The sequence below is a fragment of the Nansenia antarctica genome (assembly GCF_963989245.1).
Source record: "Nansenia antarctica genome assembly, chromosome: 3".
Taxonomy (NCBI): Eukaryota; Metazoa; Chordata; class Actinopteri; order Argentiniformes; family Microstomatidae; genus Nansenia; species Nansenia antarctica.
The window spans coordinates 67268325-67295605 of record NC_137688.1 but is presented as its reverse complement, the minus strand read 5'-3'; the positions used below and the strand labels follow the sequence as shown (position 1 = coordinate 67295605).

Sequence of the window (27281 nt, the reverse complement as noted above, 5' to 3'; positions counted from 1 at the left end):
AGATCATTTTCGGTCACCCCCTTCGAGGCTCGCTCTCCTTCGTTAACAGGCTGGAGAAGTTTTCGAACCCGCATATCCGTCCTCTCTGGCGTCAGGCATGGGCTGTGAAGGAGGATGCCCTTCGTACGCGGATGTCCCGTACCACCGAGTCTCTGGGGGTTCATTCAAGACCACTTCGCCCTCTGGCACTCGGTGAGAGGGTGTTCATCCAGAATCAGCAGGGCCCGAGCCCCAATAAGTGGGACAGGTCTGGGGTGGTGGTGGAGTCGCTTGGCCACGATCAGTATCGGGTGAGAGTTGATGGCTCAGGACGCCTGACGTTGCGCAACCGGCGGTTCCTCCGTGGCTACACGCCAGTCGCCCCATGTACCCAGCGGCTGCCGTCGCCGCCTCCCCTGCCTCCTCCCTCCCTGGACTCTCTGCCCCTAGCTACCCCCTCTGGTCCAGTGGTGCCCCAGGGTGACGCCCGGCTGGGGACGGATGGGCCCCGTGTTGCTGTTCTGGGCCCCTCTCTGCTAGGGCCTTCAGGCGGGGCGTCGTCTCTCCCCGCGCCCCTAGTTCCCGCTGGTGTGGCTCCCGCTACACCTCTTCCTGCGCCGTCGCCACTGCGGCCCGCCCGGCCGGCCCGTGCTAGGAGGCCACCTAAGCGATATGAAGCTGAGTCTGGCCAATGGATTTGAGCCCGTGGACCCACGTGGATTCGTGGCTCCCCGGTCTGGGGGGGATGCAGGGTGGAGTGTACTCCCGACCGCTAGGGGGCGATAGTATTGGTTTATGTGTTTAGTACTCTCTGTTAAGAGGTTAGAGTTAGGAGAAGTTGTGGCGGCCATTGTGGATGCCAGGTGGTCCGAGGATACACGCTGTTTCTCCTCTCTCTTTAGGACGTGTTTGCCTGTTATACGTAAGTCTGTTATTAGTTATATGTATCTTATTATCAGATTGTGGTTAACAGTAATCGTTCATGTTTGTTTATATCTTGTTATGTATGTCTTGTTTTGGTAATTGTATTTACTCATTATGCTGTATTCCCACCCACAGGGTGTTGACATCTTTGTCTGAATAAATACTATAAACCGACATTGAGGAGTCTTCTTCAACAATATCTCGTTAACTCCGACCACTCCCCCAGATTTGTTTGTTTAAAGAATAAATATGGGAGTTTAATATTACATCCGAATCCTGACGTCTGCCGTGTGAGACCAGGTTGCATTTAGACTATATAGTGACTATATCTAGCTATATATATCTAGTCTAGCTATTGCTGGCTAACGTTACACGTATGTTATTTTAGCTCTCACCTTGTAACAATTAGCTGTAGGCAATAATAATAATAATAAATTATATTTATATAACGCTTTATTAATGCAAGTGCAATCGGGCTAACGTTACTCATTCTCGCAGTTCCAAATGAATGAACGTTGAAGCGCTTGTATCTCAAAATGTGGCGTAACTAATTAATGTGGCGTGCAGCCCGACAGGCGCACATAACAGGCGTACCCCTGCGCTTTCAGAGCTCGTTTTCTCGTCGGAATTCGACGTTTAGAGACGAACGACAGACGTCGAATCCTGACGGCTGCCGTGTGAGACCAGGTTGGCTATATTGAAAAATATGATGATAAATAGGCTACATGTGGGATGGAGGTAATTGGTGTGGGATGGCAGATATATGTATGATATATTATGGCAGTTTCTCGCGCCTGTCCCGCTCTGTTGTTCAAAGACTATAATATAAAACTTTAACTTTACTCTCATTACTCTCATGTGCCGTGGGCTCTCGGAAAGCTGCGCATTGAATGTATTATGTATGAAAATAATGCAATAGGCTGCATAGGAATAAGTGTGTTCATATGCAAACATACTCGAGAGATATATGAGTTCAATCTGTAAACTGTTATCATCTCAATAGGACGGCCAATGTAATGCGTTGTTTTTTTGATTTTGCATTCCTTGTTTCGTGGTAAACAAATCTCTTTCTGATCGTCCCGTTCACAAAAACCTAAGGTGCATAAGTCACGTAATATGGCGAAATAAATGTTCGTTCAGACAATATGATATATGGAGATCTTTCTTGGTCAGGTGGCCGGAAATGATATATTGATGACTCAGAGAGAAGGTTGAATTGTAATCATTGTATTAGGCAGATCTGGGTTGCATTCTCTTGTACAGATGTTTCCAAGGCAGCATGCTCTGTTAAGTCCAAGCTTCAAGCATGGCCACGACATAGGAGATGTCGAGCTTGGCTGCGGCTGGTGCCGAGCCTGGCTGTGGCATAAAGAGATGCCAAGCAAAGTACTGATGTTTGTTACAGCTTATATACAGTTCTCAGAGAGGAAATAGCTTTTACCTCGTAACTTACAATACTGACATTAGTTCCCATACATGGCTATTCTGTGTTCATGCTGTTCTGCTCTGCAGCTGACCACTGGGTAGGCTCCTATGTCCTTAGAGTTAAACTGGTCTCACTGTTACTTGATATGGTATATGCCTGCTCCTAAGAATGTTGTTTACTACTGAGAGTGGGCACACTTAAAGTATGTTTAAGGTTAAACAATGAGTATTGCAATATTTGATAGGCACACAACATTTGCATATAGTCACACAAAAACGCATCATAACACAATACAAGATATATTATTGAAAAATATGATGATGAATACATGTGGGATGGAGGTACGGGGATGATATGTGGCATGTCCGCTCGCCAACTAAAGCCCATTCTTGCCTATAGACAACTGTACAATCATTCATATTGAGTTTATTCACCCAATAAAGTAAAGATGAATAATACTGCCCTTCACCTTATTCAGATGTTCATAGACCTGTGTCGGCAATGATAATAATACACAACAGGCAAGACGGTTGTACCATAGATATACAGTACGCAGATTAATATTTGTAGATTCGTTTTCGAACATTAGATAGGCCTAGTTGATTTTGGCAACATTGTACATTGTAGTAGCCAATTGTCCGCTCGCCAACTAAACACACCACATATCATACCTCCGCCCTATATGTATTTATCATCATATTTCTCAATATAAAACGGAGGTACGATATATTACCAGATATACAGTATGTATGGTATATTATGGCAGTTTCTGGCGCCTGTCCCGTTCTGTTGTTCAAAGAATATTATATAAAACGCATCACATGTTTGTCACTGTGTGAAAATGTTTCTGTAGCGAAGAACCTTGGTTCAATCTGGAGCTGATCAACTCCGGACGGCAATAGCACGTTGTGAGTGCAATTGTGCAAGAATAACACTATTTACAGCGCTGTCATTTATTGCTATATTTATTACTGTTATATATAAATGTGAACATTACAGATACCTGGTCAACACAGCTTGGGATTCCAAGGAAATTACATGGAACTATGTGTGAAAGGGACAACAGTTATTATATATTACAGTTATTATTTTTTTTCAACTTTCATTCGTTAGTAATGAAAACTCCCGCAGTCTTGATCAATCTCCTAGATCAATCTCCTCTCCACTTACGTTACATCTACAATGGCATGCATACGTTATTATATATATATATATATATGTTCCTTTTCAGCTGATTCTCTGCTCTGTCCCCACTTCTCTGGAACTTTATGCATTTTTAGAGGTAGTGTCTTGTCATTTTCTCTTCTTGTGTGACATCGCCATCCAGCGATTTTTGTGCGTCAGTACACACTCCCCCATTGTGAAGAGTGGTCGTGTGATTCGACACCTCTTTGCGCTAAAAGTAGGTAAAAAAACGTCGCTGTTCTAGTGTTAAAGGGAGCGCAGATTTATTTTTATGACGTTCCGGAATCCGATGTGATAGGAACGCTGGAGAAACAGCCGCTGTCCACTGCATTAGTTAACTACATGTCCTTGATGAGTCTCCTGCTCACTGCTCTCCATCAAAAATGGCACATCCATCAATAATATTACATAATAAAAACTGCTTGGATTAGATTGCGGTTTGTTTTGGTATAATAAGTGCTGCTATACAACTATAGCGTCATATACCATCAAGGGGGGAAAATTCGCGCCTATCATGCACATATCAGCCTAATGTTGATAACTTTACATTAAATATGTCTACCATCATCCGTTGTCAAACGCCACAGGTAATCATTTATTTCTAAATAAATGATGATTGTACATCTCTGAAATGTGAATCGTGCACCGATGTATTTCTATGGGGAAGGCTGTGCTTGACACTTCCATTGGACTGACGCCGGGGCAGAGGAACAGGGTGACTGTCACCCTGTGACAAATGCGCAGATATGACTGCTCCGGTGTCTTGCTTTGGTAGTCTAATGGAAGTGCCCAGGTACCAGTCCTTTACTGCTAAACCCGAGCGCGCTGGACTGTGGAACTTTCTATGTTAAGCATAGGCACAGCACCTCGGCATAACAGCGATTTTTTTGTTATGCTTGTTGTAAAGAAAAGGTCTATAATGCATTGAAATGACATTAGTAGGTGTCATATGCCATCAGACATGGAAATATGTCATATGCGCGACTGTCATGCCTGTAACGTTAGGCACAGCACCTCGGCATAAAAGCGATTTTTTTTGTTATGCTTGTTATAAAGAAAAGGTCTATAATGCATTGAAATGACATTAAACTAAGGTAATAAGATGGTTATCCTAATTTTTCTGATCTTTATTAATAAGTAATTACAGAAAAAGTAAATGACATTTGTGTCTGTGTTCCGGATTAACTAGAGCGAAATACAATTTCTGTAGATGATTCGCAATGCATGCCGGAGGGTAGGGTCATGGCTCTGAATCAACCATGCACCCCGAATATCTCTAAACGAAGCCGTGGATAGCCCTCCCCCTTACCCCTAGCCCTCGATGAAAAATGAATTGGGACACCACTACCCTAAACGTGAACGCACAAAACGGAGCCGAAGGGCTCAAAACGGAGGCGGAGGGGTGAATTGGGATCGGGCCTATGACCCCTGTGTGTCTCCAGTCTCATGGCAGATATCTGACCCCTGTATGACCCCTGTGTGTCTCCAGTCTCATGGCAGATATCTGACCCCTGTATGACCCCTGTATGTCTCCAGTCTCATGGCAGATATCTGACCCGCTTTTATGCCGAGGTGCTGTGCCTAACCCCTGTATGACGCCTGTATGTCTCCAGTCTCCTGGCAGATATCCGTAACTTCGCTAAGCACTGGGAGCACTGGATACTGTCCTCATTGGAACATCTCCCAGAATGCCTTGCAGAGAAGAAACTTCCCATTGCACGGCGATTTGTGTCCTCCCTGAAGCGTCAGACCTCCTTCCTACACCTGGCCCAGGTAAAACACTGACTACACCTAGCCCAGGTAAAACACTGACTACACCTGGCCCAGGTAAAACACTGACTACACCTAGCCCAGGTAAAACACTGACTACACCTGGCCCAGGTAAAACACTGACTACACCTAGCCCAGGTAAAACACTGACTACACCTGGTCCAGGTAAAACACTGATTAACCATAAATAACCATATTTTGGGTTTTATTTTTAATTGTATTTTAATCTGTTTTGGTGATGTTGTTTTGGTCCACCAGATCGCCCGTCCGGCGCTGTTCGACCAGAGCGTGGTGAACTCCATGGTGATAGACATCGACAAGGTGGACCTGAACAGCATCGGGTCCCAGGCCCTGCTCACACTCTCCACCGGGGACCAGGACTCTGACCTCTACTCTGAATGTAAGACAGACCCTCATTAAAATATGGTTTATATCGTGTCAAGTCAAAGTTTATACATATATAATAGTATTATAACCATTGATAACCATATTCCTTATGACACGTGACCAGGGGAGTATTCCATCAACATCGCTGAAGGAAGATCTAGGCTTATTTTGTTAGATTTCATGAGACTTGAGCCTGGATTTTCCTTTAGTGACGTTGGGGACCCCCTCTTGTCCCAGACCTCAACTCCGAATGTGAGACAGATACAAGAACACTCACCACCTAGATTGTTCCAAGTGGTCTATGTGGTATCTACCTAGCAACAACACTTTGATTGGCTACAAAATGAAGCAACATAATGTATGTATTTTGGTGAATTAAGTCAAGTCAAAGAGTTTTGGTCATATGCACAGGATACAGTTGTACATTGTACAATGAAAAGCTTCCTCTCGACAGTGACGTAAGGATTGAAATAAAATGAAATAAACATTTTATTGCGACATTAAAATAAAAACATGGCTACAGTATATGTGAATTCCTGGTTATAGGCTTTTGAATGATGTTATTTCCTGTAATCACTGTAAATCGTCTTTATAATTTACTTAGTGTTGTAAAGATAACAGTTAACAAACCCAATTAACCAAAACCAAACAGTCCTCTCAGTCAACCAAACAATGTTCCTGTGTTCCAGATGATTCCATCACGGTGTTCCAGCAGCTGAAGGACCTCCTGAAGAAGAACGCTACGGTAGAGGCCTTCATCGAGTGGCTGGACACCGTGGTGGAGCAGAAGGTCATCAAGGTAGGCTGCTGCTGCTGTGGTGCTGCTGTGGTGCTGCTGCTGCTGTGGTGCTGTGGTGCTGCTGCTGCTGCTGTGGTGCTGCTGCTGCTGTTGTGGTGCTGCTGTGGTGCTGCTGTGGTGCTGCTGTGGTGCTGCTGTGGTGCTGCTGTGGTGCTGCTGTGGTGCTGCTGCTGCTGTGGTGCTGCTGCTGCTGCTGCTGTGGTGCTGCTGCTGTGGTGCTGCTGTGGTGCTGCTGAGTTGCTGCTGCTGCTGTGGTGCTGCTGCTGCTGCTGTGGTGCTGCTGTGGTGCTGCTGTGGTGCTGCTGTGGTGCTGCAGTGGTGCTGCTGCTGCTGCTGTGGTGCTGCTGTGGTGGTGGGGCTGCTGCTGTGGTTGTAGTTGTTGTTTATGTTGTTGTTGTTGTGGTTGTGGTGGTTGTTGGTGTTGTTGTTGTTGTTCTGGTGGTTGTTGTTCTCTGTGGTGGTTGTGTGGTTGTTGTTGAATGACCTCTCTCTCTCCACCCCCCCCCTCTCTCTCTCCCCTCTCTCTCTCTCTTTCTCTCTTCTCTCTCTCATCTCTCCCTCTCTTATCTCTCTCTCTCCCTCTCTCCCTCTCTCCCCCCCCTCCTTCCCTCTCTCCCTCTCTCTCTTCTCTCCAGCCTGGTAAGCAGAATGGACGCTCTATAAAGAAGAGAGCCCAGGACTTCCTGTTGAAGTGGAGTTTCTTCGGAGCGAGGGTCATGCACAACCTCACGCTGAACAACGCTGCTAGCTTCGGTAAGAAAAGACCTCATCACCTACAAGTTTTTTCTGCTTTCTTGGGATAGAGACAGTAGAGATTGACAGGAAGGTTGAGAGAGAGAGAGAGAGATAGATAAATAGAGACAGTAGAGATTGAAAATCTCTATCACGACGACTGCCAATGGCACCTGACCAACGTCACTGAGGGTGGAGGGGGGGGGGGGGGTCGTACATCAGCCACTCAGGTCCTTCTGTCCAGCTCTGCTCTGACCACAACGCCACACTGAGTCATAAACGCTAATGGCCCCCGGCCCCCATGTAAACACAACACTATCTGTGTGGCGCGTGCTGTGTGTGTGTGTGTGTGTGTGTGTGTGTGGAGAGACAGACCATTCCTCTCCTCCCTCTCTCCCTCTCCTCTCCCTTCTCTTCTCTCCCCTGTCCTCTCCTCTCTCTTGTCATCTCATCTCCTCTTCTCTTCACTCCTCTCCCCTCCTCTCTTCTCCTCTCCCACCCCTCCTCTCCTCTCCCACCCCTCCTCTCCTCTCTCCTGTCATCTCATCTCCTCTTCTCTTCACTCCTCTCTTCTCCTCTCCCACCCCTCCTCTCCTCTCCCACCCCTCCTCTCCTCTCCTCTCCCACCCCTCTCCTCTCCTCTCATGTGACCACACAGACCAAATAACACATAAAACTCACAAACATTGTCTTTAGAACTTTAGAACATACTCTAAGTAAGCAGTATTTGGGAAGTATACATTATGATTTACAGAAAGTACATAATCTCGCCAGTCTTAACCATAGATATACACAGTAGATCCCTTATTGGCCGCTTTGACGTACGCCTACGTGGTCGCCATAGTGAACCAGTCTATGTAATATCTATGGTCTTAACCTCTTATGCGCACCACTTCCTCCACTGCTTCCTGTTTGTGTGAGTGACTCCATCTTGTGTAAATATTGTTTTTCAGGAGAACATGGAATATTTACCATGCATCAACGGTGACATCATAAAACAGTTTCTGCTCTGTTAACTGAAATGACTTATACACATTAATTCATTTCCCATTTTAGGTTACAAATTCGAATCATTTAAATGGTTTCATGTTAGCCTTTTGTAAATCATTAATAAATACAGATTTTACAAAACGCCTGAAGCTGTGTACATTTTGTATAATTTATAGAATATTACAAATGTATTTCACACATTCTTAAAACAAGGTGTTAATGGTTCATCAATAAAAATATAACACCATTTCCATGATGATTTCTTCTTGAGACTATAGTATATTTATTAATGGGTAAAATTATTAATAGTGTGAGGAAAAAAAAACTACATAGTTAGAGTTAAAAATACGTTTATGGTGCTATAGCGCCTGCTGCTGGGTTTAAAGGGTTTGGAGACGGCTAGAGGTAGCGTGGACGATGGTCCAGCACTCGTTGTTTTTTCCCCCAACAAAAATAAGACGCGTTATGCGAGATGGAGGCAAGAATGTATTTCTTTGGGTGAAACGCCACCTTTAACGCTGCATGTTATCCGGGTAGCTTAGCACAGACGGAGTAGAAAGTGAACTGCCATGTCCTATCGGCCAATCCAGTCTTTTAGGATACCCAGTCACGTTAGTTAACGTTGGGGCTTAAACATTACTGACACTCACCTCATTTTTCTGGTTTTCTGCTCGAAATGACATGCCCACAGTGAATATAGAATATCTCCACAATCACAAGGGCCTTCATAATGATCTTGTTATCAAATGAAAGCTAACACCTGTGGGGTGGTTGTAGAAGTGTCAGAATCAAAATCTATGTTACTGTGTCAGAGTAAATAGAGCTAGAACATTATAAAACATCTCAAATTCAGTCTCCGCCTAAGAAAACAACAGCTTTTACAGTGAATATCACCTTGGAAACCTGATGACCAAGCCCAAATCATCTAGGAATCAGTACTCAGGGTCTTATTAGTACTTGTGCCAAAGTCGATGCTAGTAATGTGAGCAAATGCAACTTTGTACCCGTTTTAGTACAGGTATGTTTAGGCGGACACCTATATGTTTAGGCCATTTGGAGATATTTTGGCACCATCTGTGCCATTTGACCTTTCTCATGTATCAGATTATTTTTTAATTTTCTTGGGGATTTTTGGGGGTTGGCTGACCAATGGTATGGAAATTCGGCGTTGAAACCGGACATGACACATTCTCCAGTTGGAGAAAACTGGAAGTGACTTCGGCCGTGTTTACTGTCTCGGAAACAAAATGGTGGCATCGTATAGCATGCAAAGTTGTGAAAGAAATGTGATATCGATGAAGAGAATTGATCGAGGTAAGCTCTTTATATCACTTCGGATCCACCTGTGGGTCCGTTGGATCAGAAAAGGTTAAAGCTGAGTCCAAAAACCCCCCACATATGTAATTTACATCAATGTCATACATACATAACTATTTAATTACATTACTCTCGTCCAACCACAGGTCAGGATGGCCGAGCGGTCTAAGGCGCTGCGTTCAGGTCGCAGTCTCCTCTGGAGGCGTGGGTTCGAATCCCACTTCTGACAAGTTTTTTCTTTATTATTTACTTTTTTAGATAAAACTGTCTATAATTATGATTTCCAAAATCGCTACAACAGAATGAATACGTTAATTCAGAACAATTGCCACAATGACACCTTTTATTTGTATGGTTCAACATCAATACTGTATATTAACCAAAGGTGAACAAAGGTGAACTCAGGACTAAATGAGAAACAAATGCAAAACAAAATAGGCCCATAATCAACAAACCTCTCCTGTTAAACATAAAGCATGTGATAGTCAACTGTATTCTATTAAAATACAAAATAATATTTGTTTAGAAAATGTTCACTGCAAAAAAATAACATTATCACACAGTATAAACCACCACCACTCTAGAGTACAGCATTATAGCCTAGTAAAACAATATCTCAATACATTAACCCTTTTTTCCATGAACATTCCTGAAAACGTTTAGTACTGGTGAGAATCAACAGTAGTAACTAAGGCAAACTAGTATTTAAAGGGATATCGAAGTTTGATGCTTACATTAAAGCAGAAATGTAAAAATGACTCCATGTGATTTTGACAGACCTATTTGACCCATTCTCCAAATATGCAGATGTACAGTACTTTTACTTTTTTAAAGTAAAAGGCACAAAAAAAAAGGACAGCCCACATTTTCTTATACCGTACCTATGACTTAAAGACCAACTAAATGCATATATTATTAAATGAAGGAGATCCTACCATAGCGATATCGGAGGCATACATATTAGATACATACATCAGTATGGTTAACACCATAAAATAAAATATAAAAAACATAAAATGTGATCTATTTGTACGACCATGTGTAGAAAAACAGATGTTGGGAATAATATGTTAATCCTGGACTAAGAGAGATGAACAACTGTCTTCATGAGGTTGAAAAAGCGTGGGGAAAAGTCTAATTGTCAGAGATAAAAAGTTGTCTAATCTGTTCTTGGGTGGTGGTGGGTTGGAGTAGCTTTGTTGTCCTTGACGCTTCACACCTTTAGGATGAAGAACAGTGGGATGAAAATAGAGTGAAAGCTACACTTCAAACGAGTGTTACACACATCACTGTCTGTGGCACATCACTGCCACATACAGTACTGCTTATCAATAGTATGTATTTACCCCTTCTATGAAGCAGCGTTCACTGAAAGTCACCAGTAGTCATCTTTACACCTGGGCACCTGTGGGAAAAATGTGCCGTTGAAGAAAACACCCAATTACCTTTTGATATTGCTTGTATTTCCTCGCATTTAGTTGTGAATCATTTAAACGTAATCCTACTATATCTCAACATGAATATGCTACAAATCACTCTACAACATTCTAGTACTGTGTGTGACAACATGTAATAACAACATTGTTGAGTAATCACAGCATTACAACACAGCAGAAAATGAAAAAAATACGAAGTAGACACTCACATTGTCCTGTTCCAGACGTGGTGTTTGGCAGTATCATCCTCTCCACTTCGTCCCAGTCCTCAGTGGTGTGATCTGTCCTCACCCTCTCCTCAGGGTCAGAAGACGACCCCTCACCTCTTTGTCCCCAGAAGCTCTCTGGTGACCTGCGACCCCGTAGTAGACCGACAGCATCGTCACTCGTCGTTTTCTCGGGTGACATTTCAGGTCTGGCTCTGTCCGTTCTCTCAGGGTTCCGTCCCGCCGGAGACTCTCTCCCGGGGCTCTGCTGGAACCAGAGTCTGAGCATGACGTCAGCGTAGTTGGCATGGCCGCCGTCAACCAGCTCTTTGGCGACATGGACGCCATCGGCCACGATGTCCACCTCCCAGTGAGCCTCAGCGATATACTGCCTGAAGTACACCTGGAGGCTCTTCTGACAGATGCACTCCTGGAAGAAAACCACCGCGTCGTCCGTCCACTGCCCCCCTCCGATTGGCTTAACTCCTCTCAGGACGCATGGGTAGATGACCTTCGGCAGTCGGGACAGCTGTTCGGGGAGTCGTCTCAGCTCAGAGCGATCGGCGAAGGGCACGTCCACACAGTGGCCATAGTCCACCAGGTTGACCAACACCACAGTCGCGCCCACGTGTACGATCTCCGCTCGACACCATTTGTTCGTGGTGTTGGACCTCACCAGGCAGCTCGACCCGGGGAGAAGGTGAGCCTCAGGCAGCGCTGGCACCTCCTCTGGGAGGTCGTGGAGGATGGTGGACACAGTGTTCATGATGGGGAGCAGGTCTTCCAGAACCACGTAGAACTCACACGGCGTGGTGACGGCTGCTGGAAAGGCCAAGTAGCCCAGATCCATATTCACTGAGGCCAGGAAGAGCCTCTGGAGATGGAGAGGCCTGTCGCCCGGGACAGACTCTCCTGATGGTTGTTGTGGTTGCTGTTGTTGTTTCTGTGATGATGCTATTTTCAGTTGCTGGATTAACAACCTGTTCATCATGATTTCCACCATCCACAGGTTGTCGGCATCAGAGTAAGAGACAAACATGAATTTGATGTCCTTTCCCACCATTGCTTTGAGAGTTTCCTTCATTATCTTAGAAGCCATGTCTCCTTCAGTGGGGAGACCAGGGCCATTCCATTTACACAAAACTGCCTGCACAGGAATTTGCTTGAGGTCATTACAAAGCTCTTTAATGCAGTTAGCGGGGACTTCCTCTGTAGTGCCATGATCCAGAAGGAATACTCTGCATTCTGCCTGGTCAGCAGATGCATTCTGCACAACTGCTCTGTGCCATTGGTTGTCTTTGGTTGATTTTATCAAGCACTGAAGTCCTTCTTTAACATCCTCCTCAGACATGATTTTGCATTGGCTTTTCTTTTCAACTACAAGATTTTCAAAAACGGTGAACTCTTCTGTGCTCCTGTTAACTCTCAGGTAAAGATCTCCATTCTCCAAGACGGATAAAAGTGTCCCGCACTCTGTCTGCCCCGAGCTGATACTCTGAGGTGGGATCAAGGTCTCCTTCACTGGCTCTGCTAAGGGTTCAAAGGTCATCACACAAGGTGGACAGGAAGACCTTCTGATGACTCGTCTTCTGTGGTGGTGCCTGCCAGTGCAGTGTTGGTGGCGACCTCTGGTCGACCTCTTGGACACTTCAGATGAGAGCTTTTCATCTTGAGCACTAATGATTATCACCCTCCCAGAGTCAGTATCTGACTGTCTCTTTTCCTCTGTGACCGCTAAAGAACTGAACTGACACGCTAGCTGTTTGATATCAGGGTCAGAAGGACTTTCAGACCAAGTCAGGGCCTCCTCATTTTCAGTCACGGCATTGCTATTGTCAGCTTGGGTTGGGTAGGCATCCTGGATTTCAATGAGAACCTCCCACCGAGACCCAAAACAAGTGCAAAATTCAACCATGAGAGGTTTTCCCATTACAGCCTCAATGAAATATGCGTCACTTTCAAAAGAGTCAGTCTTTAGCAGTGTGCATGGTATGCTTAGTCTAGGCTGGGACAAATGTTTATTTGTCAGAAAGTACGTTTTATCCTTCCCCACAACTGCTGTATTTCCATAGTCAACAAACTCTACTCTGAACTGGCCACTAGAGGCAGTGTCTCTCACAACTGCACGGTAGAGCGCACCATCATCTTCACATTCAGCTGCTACAAGGTCATTGATCCTCCGTTGCACGGATGTGTTGTTTTCCTTGGTGTCTTTAAACAGCTCTGAGTTGAGGTCTTCCCTCATGTCCAATATGGTTTGTTCATCAGCTTGCATTTGGATAAAGAATCTGTTGACTGTGTCAATGTGTGAAACAAACCCCAGACCTCTGAATCCTGCTGATCTTGAAGTGACAGGGAGGTTTTCAAGTTGTGGCAGTTTAATGGATCCTGGAGGCCGTTTGGAGGAATTGTCTATGTCATGTTCTGCGCATCTCTGATCTATTTTTCTGTCTGTGTTTCCTTCAGATTTGACCAGTTCTCCCTTACTCTCTCTATGACATTCCTTCTGTGAAGCAGGGATACTTGAGTGTCTTCTTTTGTGTCTGATTCTGCATTCTCCATACTGCATATTTTGATCTTTTTCGGTTTTGATTGTTTCGGTATCATGGCTGATGTTCTTCTTCGGTTGTTGATTCGCAATTAACTGCTTGATTTTCTCATTTATGTTAACGTTTCCATTGAATAAATCAAAAGCAACAGTCCCATCCTCATTCTTTCCGACGACTACAGCTCGGAGCGGCTTGTTGAGAACAGACATCTCCAGCCACTTGTTAACCTCTGCAAAGTCTTCCTCTTTTGAGATTTGTGAGAGGCTACATCTCAAGGCCTGCATGGGGGTGAACAGCAAATCTGACGATTCACTTGGAATAGACACAACATTGCTTTTTTCAACAACGTACATGTTTCCATAATCCACAAAAAACACACAGAGATGATGGGGTGAATGAACACGGCGAGCCATGCCCCTATACCATTTTCCATCATAGTATTTTGCCAGGCAAAGTTTCCCCACAAGAGCTGCAGTGTTGGCACGCAGTATTTCCTCACTTTCCGTTGTAACTTTCTCCATCAGTTCCTCAATGATTTCACTGTTTCTGTCTAGCTGGCAATACATCTCCCATGGGCTGCACACGTGTGTGACATACACCACCTCATCACTGCCACTCCTCAAGTCAAAAGAATCATAGACAAAGGAGTCCATGCAGTCACACAGCAGGAGCTGCCCAGGGCTTCCCATTTCTCTTGCAAGGCCTTTTTCCAAAAGCTTCTTGGCTGCACTGTCGTGAGCGGTGTGCAGATCAACCACATTGAATCTGCCTTTGTATTTCACATGCAAGTGACACTTAACGCTGCATGTCAGGTTAAAGGACTGGTCCAGAACATACTCCTTCAGTAGATCACACGCCTCTGGACTCCACCCACCATGGCTGCTCTCAACAGGTCTCAAGTCATAGAGACTACATTTGAACGCTTGGCCTTCCAGTTCAAGGTACTCTGGCAGTATCGCTTGAAGATTGTGTATGCTTTCTTTCACAATCATACCATAGTCCACAAAGATCACTTGAAGGTAGTCTTTCTGTACCCCTATAATGCAGGCCCGGTACCACCTGCCATCATCTGCTGCCTTGGCCACACAATAGGGAACCCCTGGGTGCACAGGGACTGTGTGTGTTTGATAATACCGCTGCATCTCGTCCATCAGTTTGTCCAAGTTGGGACTCTTGCTTTGCAGCTGGCACCAAAAATCTGAGGGGGAGATGATGTGAGAGCAACGGACAGACAGTTCACTTCCGATCCCGGGTATCTGTGATTTTAATTCAACAGCTGGGACCATCGTTTTTGGCGTCTTTGTGATAAAGTGTCTGTTTTCAGATTCCATCACAGGCACACTGACATGGGTCTCTGATACTCCTCTTGTGCAAATTCCAGATTGTCTTTTTTGGTAGACTTGCTGTTTCGCCATTTTCTTTCCCCTTGTTTCCTGTTTAATGACCGCCTTGGAGGGAGTGAATTTCCAGTAATCTGCTTGATGTGCCTTGATCAAGAGCTCTGAAATGCTCTCTGCATTTGGAGTTTCCTTCATATCGACAACATATCGATCTTTCCCTTTGGACACTTCAGATGAGAGCTTTTCATCTTGAGCACTAATGATTATCACCCTCCCAGAGTCAGTATCTGACTGTCTCTTTTCCTCTGTGACCGCTAAAGAACTGAACTGACACGCTAGCTGTTTGATATCAGGGTCAGAAGGACTTTCAGACCAAGTCAGGGCCTCCTCATTTTCAGTCACGGCATTGCTATTGTCAGCTTGGGTTGGGTAGGCATCCTGGATTTCAATGAGAACCTCCCACCGAGACCCAAAACAAGTGCAAAATTCAACCATGAGAGGTTTTCCCATTACAGCCTCAATGAAATATGCGTCACTTTCAAAAGAGTCAGTCTTTAGCAGTGTGCATGGTATGCTTAGTCTAGGCTGGGACAAATGTTTATTTGTCAGAAAGTACGTTTTATCCTTCCCCACAACTGCTGTATTTCCATAGTCAACAAACTCTACTCTGAACTGGCCACTAGAGGCAGTGTCTCTCACAACTGCACGGTAGAGCGCACCATCATCTTCACATTCAGCTGCTACAAGGTCATTGATCCTCCGTTGCACGGATGTGTTGTTTTCCTTGGTGTCTTTAAACAGCTCTGAGTTGAGGTCTTCCCTAATGTCCAATATGGTTTGTTCATCAGCTTGCATTTGGATAAAAAATCTGTTGACTGTGTCAATGTGTGAAACAAACCCCAGACCTCTGAATCCTGCTGATCTTGAAGTGACAGGGAGGTTTTCAAGTTGTGGCAGTTTAATGGATCCTGGAGGCCGTTTGGAGGAATTGTCTATGTCATGTTCTGCGCATCTCTGATCTATTTTTCTGTCTGTGTTTCCTTCAGATTTGACCAGTTCTCCCTTACTCTCTCTATGAAATTCCTTCTGTGAAGCAGGGATACTTGAGTGTCTTCTTTTGTGTCTGATTCTGCATTCTCCATACTGCATATTTTGATCTTTTTTGGTTTTGATTGTTTCGGTATCATGGCTGATGTTCTTCTTCGGTTGTTGACTCGCAATTAACTGCTTGATTTTCTCATTTATGTTAACGTTTCCATTGAATAAATCAAAAGCAACAGTCCCATCCTCATTCTTTCCGACGACTACAGCTCGGAGCGGCTTGTTGAGAACAGACATCTCCAGCCACTTGTTAACCTCTGCCAAGTCTTCCTCTTTTGAGATTTGTGAGAGGCCACATCTCAAGGCCTGCATGGGGGTGAACAGCAAATCTGACGATTCACTTGGAATAGACACAACATGGCTTTTTTCAACAACGTACATGTTTCCATAATCCACAAAAAACACACAGAGATGATGGGGTGAATGAACACGGCGAGCCATGCCCCTATACCATTTTCCATCATAGTATTTTGCCAGGCAAAGTTTCCCCACAAGAGCTGCAGTGTTGGCACGCAGTATTTCCTCACTTTCCGTTGTAACTTTCTCCATCAGTTGCTCAATGATTTCACTGTTTCTGTCTAGCTGGCAATACATCTCCCATGGGCTGCACACGTGTGTGACATACACCACCTCATCACTGCCACTCCTCAAGTCAAAAGAATCATAGACAAAGGAATCCATGCAGTCACACAGCAGGAGCTGCCCAGGGCTTCCCATTTCTCTTGCAAGGCCTTTTTCCAAAAGCTTCTTGGCTGCACTGTCGTGAGCGGTGTGCAGATCAACCACATTGAATCTGCCTTTGTATTTCACATGCAAGTGACACTTAACGCTGCATGTCAGGTTAAAGGACTGGTCCAGAACATACTCCTTCAGTAGATCACACGCCTCTGGACTCCACTCACCATGGCTGCTCTCAACAGGTCTCAAGTCATAGAGACTACATCTGAACGCTTGGCCTTCCAGTTCAAGGTACTCTGGCAGTATCGCTTGAAGATTGTGTATGCTTTCTTTCACAATCATACCATAGTCCACAGAGATCACTTGAAGGTAGTCTTTCTGTACCCCTATAATGCAGGCCCGGTACCACCTGCCATCATCTGCTGCCTTGGCCACACAATAGGTAACCCCTGGGTGCACAGGGACTGTGTGTGTTTGATAATACCGCTGCATCTCATCCATCAGTTTGTCCAAGTTGGGACTCTTGCTTTGCAGCTGGCACCAAAAATCTGAGGGGGAGATGATGTGAGAGCAACGGACAGACAATTCACTTCCGATCCCGGGCATCTCTGATTTTAATTCAACAGCTGGGACCATCGTTTTTGGCGTCTTTGTGATAAAGTGTCTGTTTTCAGATTCCATCACAGGCACACTGACATGGGTCTCTGATACTCCTCTTGTGCAAATTCCAGATTGTCTTTTTTGGTAGACTTGCTGTTTCGACATTTTCTTTCCCCTTGTTTCCTGTTTAATAAGATAATGAATAAAATAATGGAAATGAATAAAACGACATGAATGGAAGTGTTAGTGTTTAATCATAACTGTTGCAAAACATGTAGGTTTTTAGCTTAGATTTAAATATTTCTAGGGTTTGGGCCTGTTTGATTTCTTCAGGGAGTTTGTTCCAGGAGCATGCGGCAGCATGACTGAAAGCTGCTGCACCGTGTTTTGTTTTCACTCTTGGAATGATTAGCTGATTAGTGACAGCTGACCTTAGGGGCAGTGGCGGCTGGTGCCCAAAATTTTGGGTGGGGCACAGCAGTGTGGCGGGGGGGTCTTCTTTCGCTCGCGCAGCGCGCGCGAATTTTTTCGCGTGCACGCGCATAAAACACGCACTGGCATTACAACCACTGTATAATTTCAACTTTCACCCTTAAAATGACCGTGTGGGCCATGGAGAAGTTACCCTGTCAACTACAGACACTGAGGTGGAAGAGTGACCGGTCTATGGACGTCGGTACGGTCCAATACCCAGTGTCAGACAAGGAGGAAGTCTAGTCAACAAGGCTAGTACAGGCCTCACAGCTACACTCAGGTTAATAAAGGTAGCAGATGAATATGTGTACTATGTGTCTGTGTGACATGGCTACATCAATGAGCAGAGATGAATGCTGCAGTCAGTAGTACAGTAACTATCTATTTCATAGACACATGATGGATGATGATGGAGAGTGATGGTGGTCAACACATCACAGCAGGTCAACACATTCAATGATGTATCACAACCAGACCATGTCAGAAACACAACCAGACCATGTCAGAAACACAACCAGACCATGTCAGAAACACAACAATGCATCAGCTGAGTTAAAGAAAACCAACTCTTACCTTTGATGACAGAACATGAGCAGTGTTTACCCGTACCTCCGCCTTGCCCCGCGCATATTGCTATGAATAATTCGAAGATAGGTGCTTGCACGTTAGGTGCAAGGCTGCTTGGTTAACCCATTAGCGGGAACATTATTAGTTGCACAAAATAGGCTGATTTAATTGACCATGAACATCAGAGACAGACATTACGAATCTTCATTTAAAATACTCCGGAAGCCCGAAGTCCGGAAAACCGGAAGTCGGGAGTCCTCAGCATAATGCATTGTCTGCAATACAACCGGAGATTTCTTGGCCAGGGCGCACATTTGTGCGCCCTGGCCAAGAAATAGAGACAGCCAATTGGAGCGCTGCTACAGCTCACGTGTAAGCCAAAAGTATTCGTCCTGGCATAGACTTGCATTGACACGGCGCCCCGCGTTCTCTCCCTATGTATTTTAACAGTGAGTTTTACACACACACACACACACACACACAGATAAAAATGTTTATTGTATTGGAGGATTTTTAATGAATGCTGATAGGCGCCGACAGAATATCAGCCGCATTTTGTGAATAAACAATGTTTATTTAAAAAAAAAACTTTTACAAATCGCAACCAGGAAGTGAAGGTGGGGGCGGCGCCCCAGCGCCCTCTATCGGCCAGCCGCCACTGCTTAGGGGCCTTGCTGGAATATAGGGTGGGAGGACATCTGATACGTATTTTGGTCCAAGACCATTTTGTGATTTGTATACAATTTAGGAGTACTTTGAATTCAATCATCTGAGAGACTGGTAGCCAGTGTAGAGATCTCAGGATTGGTGTAATGTGTTCAAACTTCTTCGTTTTGTTTGGATGAGCTGCAGCTTACAAACAGCCTGTTTTAAACAGTTTTGTGATTGGTCCGAATTTAGCGGGACATTTGGATTTCCTCTCTCTCTCTCTTCGCCCGTCGCCGGTCCCTTTAATCCCATACGTATCCTAATCGAAAATGCAACATCAGCGACGACTGTGGGTTATTGCATTTACTGCTGTTCTCTGGTTCATGTTCTTATACCAGTGCTCAGTATAGAGTATTTTAAATGAACATTCGTAATGTAGTCTCTGATGTTTATGGTAAATTAAATCAGCCTATTTTGTGAAACAAATAATGTTCCCGCAAATGGGTTAACGGAGCATTCTCGCACCTAACGTGCAAGCACCTAGCTTCGAACTATTTATAGCAATATGCGCGAGGCAAAAATAATCTATTGCCTCTAAAATCACCACGAACAGAACGGCGGAGGTACGGGTAAACAGAGCTCATGTTGGTGTCCTCAAAGGTAAGAGTTGGTTTTCTTTAACTCAACTGATAGCATTACCTTGCTGTTGTTGTTTACCGAATGCTCCATCTGACTGTCACACTGTGATTTTACTAAACAGTTAATGAGTAACGTTAGCCGGTTTTGTGCGTGTACTCATGTAGGCCTACTTCGTATTGATCTTTCTGTGTGTGTGTGTGTCATGCGCGTTCCGCATGTTCCGCTGCAGCTGTAGGATATATTGGTATTTGATCACCTTCTATATAAAATCACCTGCTCGGCTTTAATGACTTAACCGCTATTTAAGAAATTATAATTGTTGCCACCCTCTAGTTTTTGGTGAAATTACGTCTTTGTTCGCTCCGCACGCGAAAAATGACCGCTCCGCCACTAATGTGAACAATCCTGGAGGAAACACTGCTAACTAGACAGGTACAATCCTGCAAGCACACTAATAAATAAAAAGTCACCTGTGGTCTGTTTCTTAGCAACAGCTTATAAGCTACATTAAAATGTACATGTTCATGGTGTAAACCAAAGGGGAGGTGTTACATTTATAGGCTACCTTTTAGAATAGAGTTATGTTACATTAGCTTAAATGACAAACCCTAACCCATTCATAATTGAAATAAAACCATACATTTGCTTTTAATCTTCAGTACCCTGTGCACATCCAACACCCAAATTAAATCACAAAACCCAGAAGGTGAGTGAAGTTTTTCTCCTCATGTTGCTACTCAGTAATTTAGTATTTCTTTATAAGTACAAAGTAATTAGAGATAGCCTATTGTAATCAGATAGTGATGCTGTTACAGTTTATGAACAGTCTCTATTACACTTGTGGAATAACAACCACTCAGCTCCCTTACTGTGCAATATCTAAGGAATGTAGGGATGCACCGAATGTTCGGCAGCCAAAGTTATTCGGCCAAAAATAGCACATTTGGTGTTCGGCCGAATGTGTGAAAGGGCCGAATGTTCACCGAATACAAGACTGTGAATGAGATGAGCATTAGGTGATTATTGCCTACTGCCAAGTCATATAATTACAGCAAACATGTAGGCAGTTTGGCATCTGTTCTCTTAACAACAAGAGGCACATTCCGATATTATGGGTGTGTTCTCACTAGAACATTTGCTTCACTTGAAACGGAGTTTAGGATAAAATTTGCTTTGCTCTGCTTCGTTTGGAGCGGTGAGAACGCGCATTCGAAGTCGCTCCCGCAGCAAACAACCAACGGATGCTCCGCTTGAAAAGGGTGGTGTAACAACTCAATAAAAACGCTTTACATGTGTAATTAATGTTACTGCACAGGCATAAAACAGACAAAATCCAGTGCAGCTATCATAGACAATAGTTTAATTCAGGGCATGACTTTTGAGAATATTCAACTTACATTAGGTTTTCTGAAGTCAGTCTGGGCAACATTGTTGTGGCAAGAGGCTCATTCCTGAAATGTAATTGAACACACTTCATTAAAATGCCAATATATCATACTATCCCATGTGGCTTAATCTTCAGAGCAGAGGTCCATTCCTAGAGGGCAGGGACATACGCATATTCAGCATTGTATAGAATGGAATGGAACGAGGAATGGTACTGCAGCGTTCGACATTAACGGTTGCCCTATTGCCCAGGGCAAGTAAAAGAAAATAGCGGTACGCTGTTTTGTTTTTTTCGAATCTCGATTTCTCCTATCAGTTGCGGGCTTCCGCTCTCTGCCTTGGCTGAACCTCTCTGCCTGTTGGGAATGACGTCATTAGACGTAGCTTTTAGTTTGTTCATTCGAAACATGGTGGAAGGCTCGCAGCCAAAGTTAGCTAAATTAGATTATGAAAAAGATAATAGACGCAGAAACATATCCATGGGTGGAGAACGATACCACAATACCAGCTATGTACTGCACTGTCTGCAGACAATTCCCGGGCATGTGAACTAGGGGTGGGACAAAATATTGATCTGGCAGTTGCGCGCTGCAAAAACTGAAACGTCAAACTCTGCGGTGTAGTATCCTACAGATACAGAAACGTAGGTGCCTCATTGGCCACTGTTGTATGTAGCCGCTATGCGTCTGACTGCCTATCGTCTAACGAGGCATCTACTGTATGTAATAGCTATGATATCCGGAGTGTAAAGTTGTATTTAATAATAATAATAATAATAATACATTAGACTTATATAGCGCTTTTCTAGACACTCAAAGACACTTTACAAACTGAAAAGATTGAGTAGTAATAATAAAAAGAAACAAAAGGTAAATAGAAGGTATAGGAAAGTATAGGGGCCTAATTGAGGTAGTTAAATGTTGGGAGGGTTTTGGCCTGTCTGATGTGGTTGGGGAGGGCGTTCCAAAGGGACGGGGCTGCGGCTGAAAAGGCCCCATCACCCCAGGTCCGGAGCTGGGTCCTGGTGGTCTTGAGGGTGGTTTGGTCATCAGACCTGAGGCAACGGGAGGGGGTGTGGAGGGGGACGAGGTCGGCAAGGTAGGAGGGGGCCAGATTGTTGATGGCTTTGTCAGTGGTGAGTAGGATTTTGAATTGGATCCTGTATTTGACCGGGCTGGTATTTGTCCAGGTTTGGAGGACAGGGGTGATGTGGTCACGGCGGCGAGTGGAGGTGAGCAGACGGGCAGTAGGGCTGCAACTAACGATTATTTTGGTAGTCGACTAATCTGTCGATTATTTTTTCGGTTAGTCGCGATTAGTCGTGTGGCTTTTCGCTGCGCGTAAATGGCGACGCAGAAGCATAAATCCGGCTTAACTAGCTATCTAACCTAACGTTACGCCAAGCTACAGCTGCTCACAGAGCTAGTTGATTGGCTAGCTAGCATTGCTGGCTAGACTACAGACAGCTCACGTTAGTAGGCTACGCTTGGCGCTGTTTATCTTACAGACAGCTCGCTGGTGGACTCAACATAATTGAAATAGCATTCACTTATCAAGCATCATTCATGATCATCCACCATGACTACCTGGTATTTTAATAGCGACCACCCCTCACTTCATTTCATCTCGCGTTCTCCTGGCTTCAACATGGAAAACCCCTGCTACGTAACGTTACATACAAGCGCCTCTGTCTGTCACATGCGTGCCACAGGGCAAATAAATTAATAGCACAAACGCTCATAGCATGTACAGCCCTGTCCATGAGACGTTGTTTTCCAACATGTAACAGTAAAGCTAACATAAACATTACGACCCTAACAATATAACGTTAGCCAGTTGGCTAACAACGTTAGCTAAAACTTACCCAGCTGATTCTTGCATGGCTCCCGTTTAAAAAATAAAATAAAAAATAAATATTTTTTTTTTTAAAAATCCCGTTTTTTAAAAATATATCTTTTTATGCGATTAGTCGACAACAACATTTCACGTCGACGAATTTCCGTAATCGATTAGTCGTGACTAATCGACTAATCGTTGCAGCCCTAACGGGCAGCAGAGTTCTGGACGTATTGGAAATTGTTTAGGATGTTATTAGGCAAACCGTAGAGGATGCTGTTGCAGTAGTCGAGTCGGGAAGTTATGAAGGCGTCCTTGATGATGTAATCGCCTATGTAACACTCTATGACAAACAACGCCATTGGCTGATGGGAGTGCAGTGGCTGGGTTGGGTTCTAGAGTGACACAGATCTTCCTTGGTCCTCCTGGGGTTAGTTCATATTAGTAACATCTGCTGGCATGGGGTAATGGTTTATTACATGTTAATGAACATGTTAATTTAGTCGTAACAAGGACAATATTCAAGCGCTCAGGCTATGCCACAACGCCTGGTATCCATTCGTAAACTTTGTTTGAGAAAGCTGATAAAGTAGCATGTTATCTATTTAAAATGTGACAAACAATGTCAAACGAAATGCAACGTCATAGATTCTAAATGCACCTCGCTGCTGCTGAATATTAATGCACCCATTGATACTTTGCGCTCCGTGCCAGATAGTGCAAACAATGTGTTAACGTTTCTTTGTCTCAAGTGATGTCAAGGAATTGTGCATATGGGTCATTCTACAGAAACGGTGGCATTTGGAATTGCAAATATATTTTTACTTAATCAAAAATTAGTGTACAAAAAATACATTCACTCAAACCAGGAGGAGTAGTAACGGCAATGACAATTTACAGAACAAATGGGTTTTTACTAAATGTCCGCTGCAGTACCTTAAGCCACATGTCTTCAATCATATCAAAATCATTCAAATATCACATTTAATCAATATCTTTTTATTTTTTATTTTATTCCCCTTCGTATGAAATGAGTAACACCAGTGACATATTTAAAAGCCTTGTGTAGAATTTAACACATACATCGTCAAATCTATAACAAATGAAGAGAGACAGCAGACTGACCATGTGCATATGTTGATCACATGTCCTCCAATGACCTCTTGAACCAAAAAGTACTTCTAAAAGTTATTTCATTTCTTTCAAAATAAAAGTTTTGTGAGGCAGTAACACCAATGACATGAAATGGCGTGACCACTCTTACCATTATATTATTTATAATATTTAGTTGGTGTTTCAGCTTTTTAGGTTTTCTATTCCATAAATGTGACATTTGTGTTTACTTCATGACATTTAAAGTAGGAGAAAAATTAAAAAATGTAACTCAAAATATGGTACTAAACTTCAATACATGGTCAGAGTGACAAGCAAATTGCTTGCACTTGGTATTTTATATAAATTATAAAAAACAAGAATTGCTCATTACATGACTCAAATATATGTTATTATGATAAGAACAATGTATATTTATCTAAAACATATATTACATGTGATCATTACGTTTATTTAAAGTATTTTGATTGCTGCAAAGGTGAGAGACAGGAATGCCACCGTTTCTGTAGAATGACCCATATACGTTATTCATATCTTGCAGTAAGTTCTATAGTATCTTGAAGTTGAAGTTTGTATGTAAACTTGAAGTTGTATGTAAATGTTCCAATGGTTTAGTATATGGTACTCTGGTAATTAAATTATGAAGCTACTCTTTCAATTAATGAGACAACTGAAAATATATTTTAATAAGTAAAATGCATAGTTTAATATTATCAGTATGTATAGCATTATGATACTGCTGGCTACTCTGTAGCCTCTTTTCTAAATAGGACAGAGATAAGTCTTCACATAGATACAATAGACATCTATAGTCCTTTAAACATTTTAACTCCTGCTTTCTGGGCAGTTCGGCCTTTTGGCAATTTATTTTGTATGAATGATGGCAGGCACACGTGGACAAGTTGCAGTCAGTGTGTGTGTGTATGTTAGAGACGAGTAAGAAAGATGTAGGCTAAAAAAAACATAATTCCTGCTTTTTGCCTTTATAGTGGTATCTTTTCTTCAGTTAACACAGATATTGTGATGTATCGTTGATGAATTGTCTTACAATGTATTGAATATCGCAGAATCCCTGTATCGTGATACCATCGGTATCTGGGGGCAAAATATTGTAGGGAAATAGTGCAGGGAAAGTAAAAATGTTGATGGGGCAAGTAGATTTGAGAAGTACTTGACCTGCAGGTCAAGTCTGAAACAACCTTAACGTCGAACCCTGTACTGTACTGTGTGTTTGACACCACTCCTCATTCCATTCATTACAATGAGCCCGTCCGACGATTTCTACCTCCACCAGCCTCCCCTCATTATATGTAATGTACTGAGTGGGATACACAGAGGAGTGTATGACAGTTCAATAACATTTTTGCTCTCAAACTTTCCTCTCACAAAACACAGTTAATAATACCTAAAATATGGTAACATCACAATGATAATAATACTATATTAATACACTCAACTCTGAATTTCCAATAAAATATAGTATCTAGCCGTATAGCATGCAAAGCAAAGAGCTTCCATCACGCCAACTGGCCAAAAACATCTGCTGATGAGATGTTAATGCAGATTAAGATTACAGTAACCTATTTCTTACCTAACTGTGTAGGCTCACACTTTGGATTCTTACCTTTCACGTGTCAACAGTAGAAGTCCGGGTCCCTCATATCACCTGGGCAGTTAACCTATAAGGAGAGAAAGTTTCTGGCTATTTACAAAGAAAACGAACTACTTCCTGTGGGGAAAAAACACACACAAACACACACACCTACAGCCCCCACCACACACACAACAATAAACTATTCTGCCGTGGTTGAACTGGCTATGACAGCAAGACAGTAACGCTTTGGTTTGAATAGAAGTATCTCCACCTCTTCACACATTCAATGTTCAGCTCATAGTCTGCATAAGGACATAATGACCCAGCAAACATGGAAAATATGATGACATTCCCATGGAAACGGGACAAACCTCTATATTATATTGTTATATACCTGTAGTCTGTAGCTTGCTAGATACATTAAACAATCCATGCCAAGAATGTCACTCAAGTGTAAAATACGTGTAAATTGTAGCGAATATCTGCACCTTCAGCTAGCCAACTGACTCGACAGGTAGCATAGGTGATGATGGATAGATGGACTGTCACCGAATCGATATTATTCAAATACTTATGGAATCAATTACTTATATCAATTACTTATTGTTCAATTACTTAAGGGATATAATATATATTATATAATACAAACCTGGTAACAAAAGGCCGCGTTCGTAAATGAGCTCTGAGAGCGCCGGAGAGTCCACGTGTCTGCCTCTGGTCTAGATAACCTGCTCACGTGTCTGCTGAGCTAGCTAGCAGCTCCTATGGTAATTGCACTGTTCGAAAAATAAAGGAAGTCATGATCAAACAAATAGCTAATTCAGTGACAGATAAGGTGTTTGTTTACATATCCTTAGTTTGTATAGGTATGTAGTGTGTGAGTATATCTATAAAAAATACCGTATTATTCCAGAACACAGAAGAATAGTTCGTCCAACGTCTGTGTGTATAACAGGAGCCGCGACCTGCAAGTTCAATCGGGTTCAATTGGGTTCAACCTGCAAGTTCAATTGGGTTGCCAGATGGGATCAACAATTCCAGCCTAACTACAGTCTAAGAATAGCTAAATCCACCAAAAACCAGCCCCAACCCTAGATTGTCAGAAAACCGCTATTTACTATTGGGTAGGTGCCCATTGGGTAGGAGGCCTGTATGTCTGTTGCCAATGATATTTGTAAAATAAAATGTGATCAAAAGTAACCCATTCGTCGGGAATACGCCCCATCTGGCAACCCTGGGTCAAATAATGTACTGCCTTTTAGCGACGCATGCGCACTGGCGCACCAGTTATGTGCACCCCTGCTCATATATATTTATTTGAATCCTGTTCTTTTACCAACTGCTAAGACAACAATATAGTAAGGTAGTTACTTTAGCTAGCTAAAGATATTGCCCCCCCAAAATCATGTTCAGTCTGAGCGTCTCTTCAGTCTCGTGAAACTGCAATGGCAGACGGCAAAGCGACAGGAGCTCGACAACATATTGATGAATGATTAAAGATTCATTTATTCATGAGTCTGTCAGTGTTCTGATGCTATAAAAGATTGTAATTTAACCCTCGGGTTGTGTTCATGTTTGCCCCCCCCATCCTTGGTGTTCCCGGTC

At 43.4% G+C, this 27281-nt stretch overlaps 1 protein-coding gene across 1 annotated transcript; it reads right to left on the bottom strand.

The window, feature by feature from the left end:
* Nucleotides 1-10900: 10900 nt before the first annotated feature.
* On the bottom strand, nucleotides 10901-14986 carry LOC308154288 (tudor domain-containing protein 15-like; the record flags this gene model as incomplete). Its single annotated transcript, XM_080527452.1, has 3 exons — nucleotides 10901-10914; nucleotides 11155-12681; nucleotides 13675-14986. The coding sequence occupies 3 exons, from the start codon at nucleotides 14984-14986 to the stop codon at nucleotides 10901-10903; spliced, it is 2853 nt and encodes a 950-aa protein (XP_080383578.1).
* Between the last annotated feature and the right edge of the window lie 12295 nt (nucleotides 14987-27281).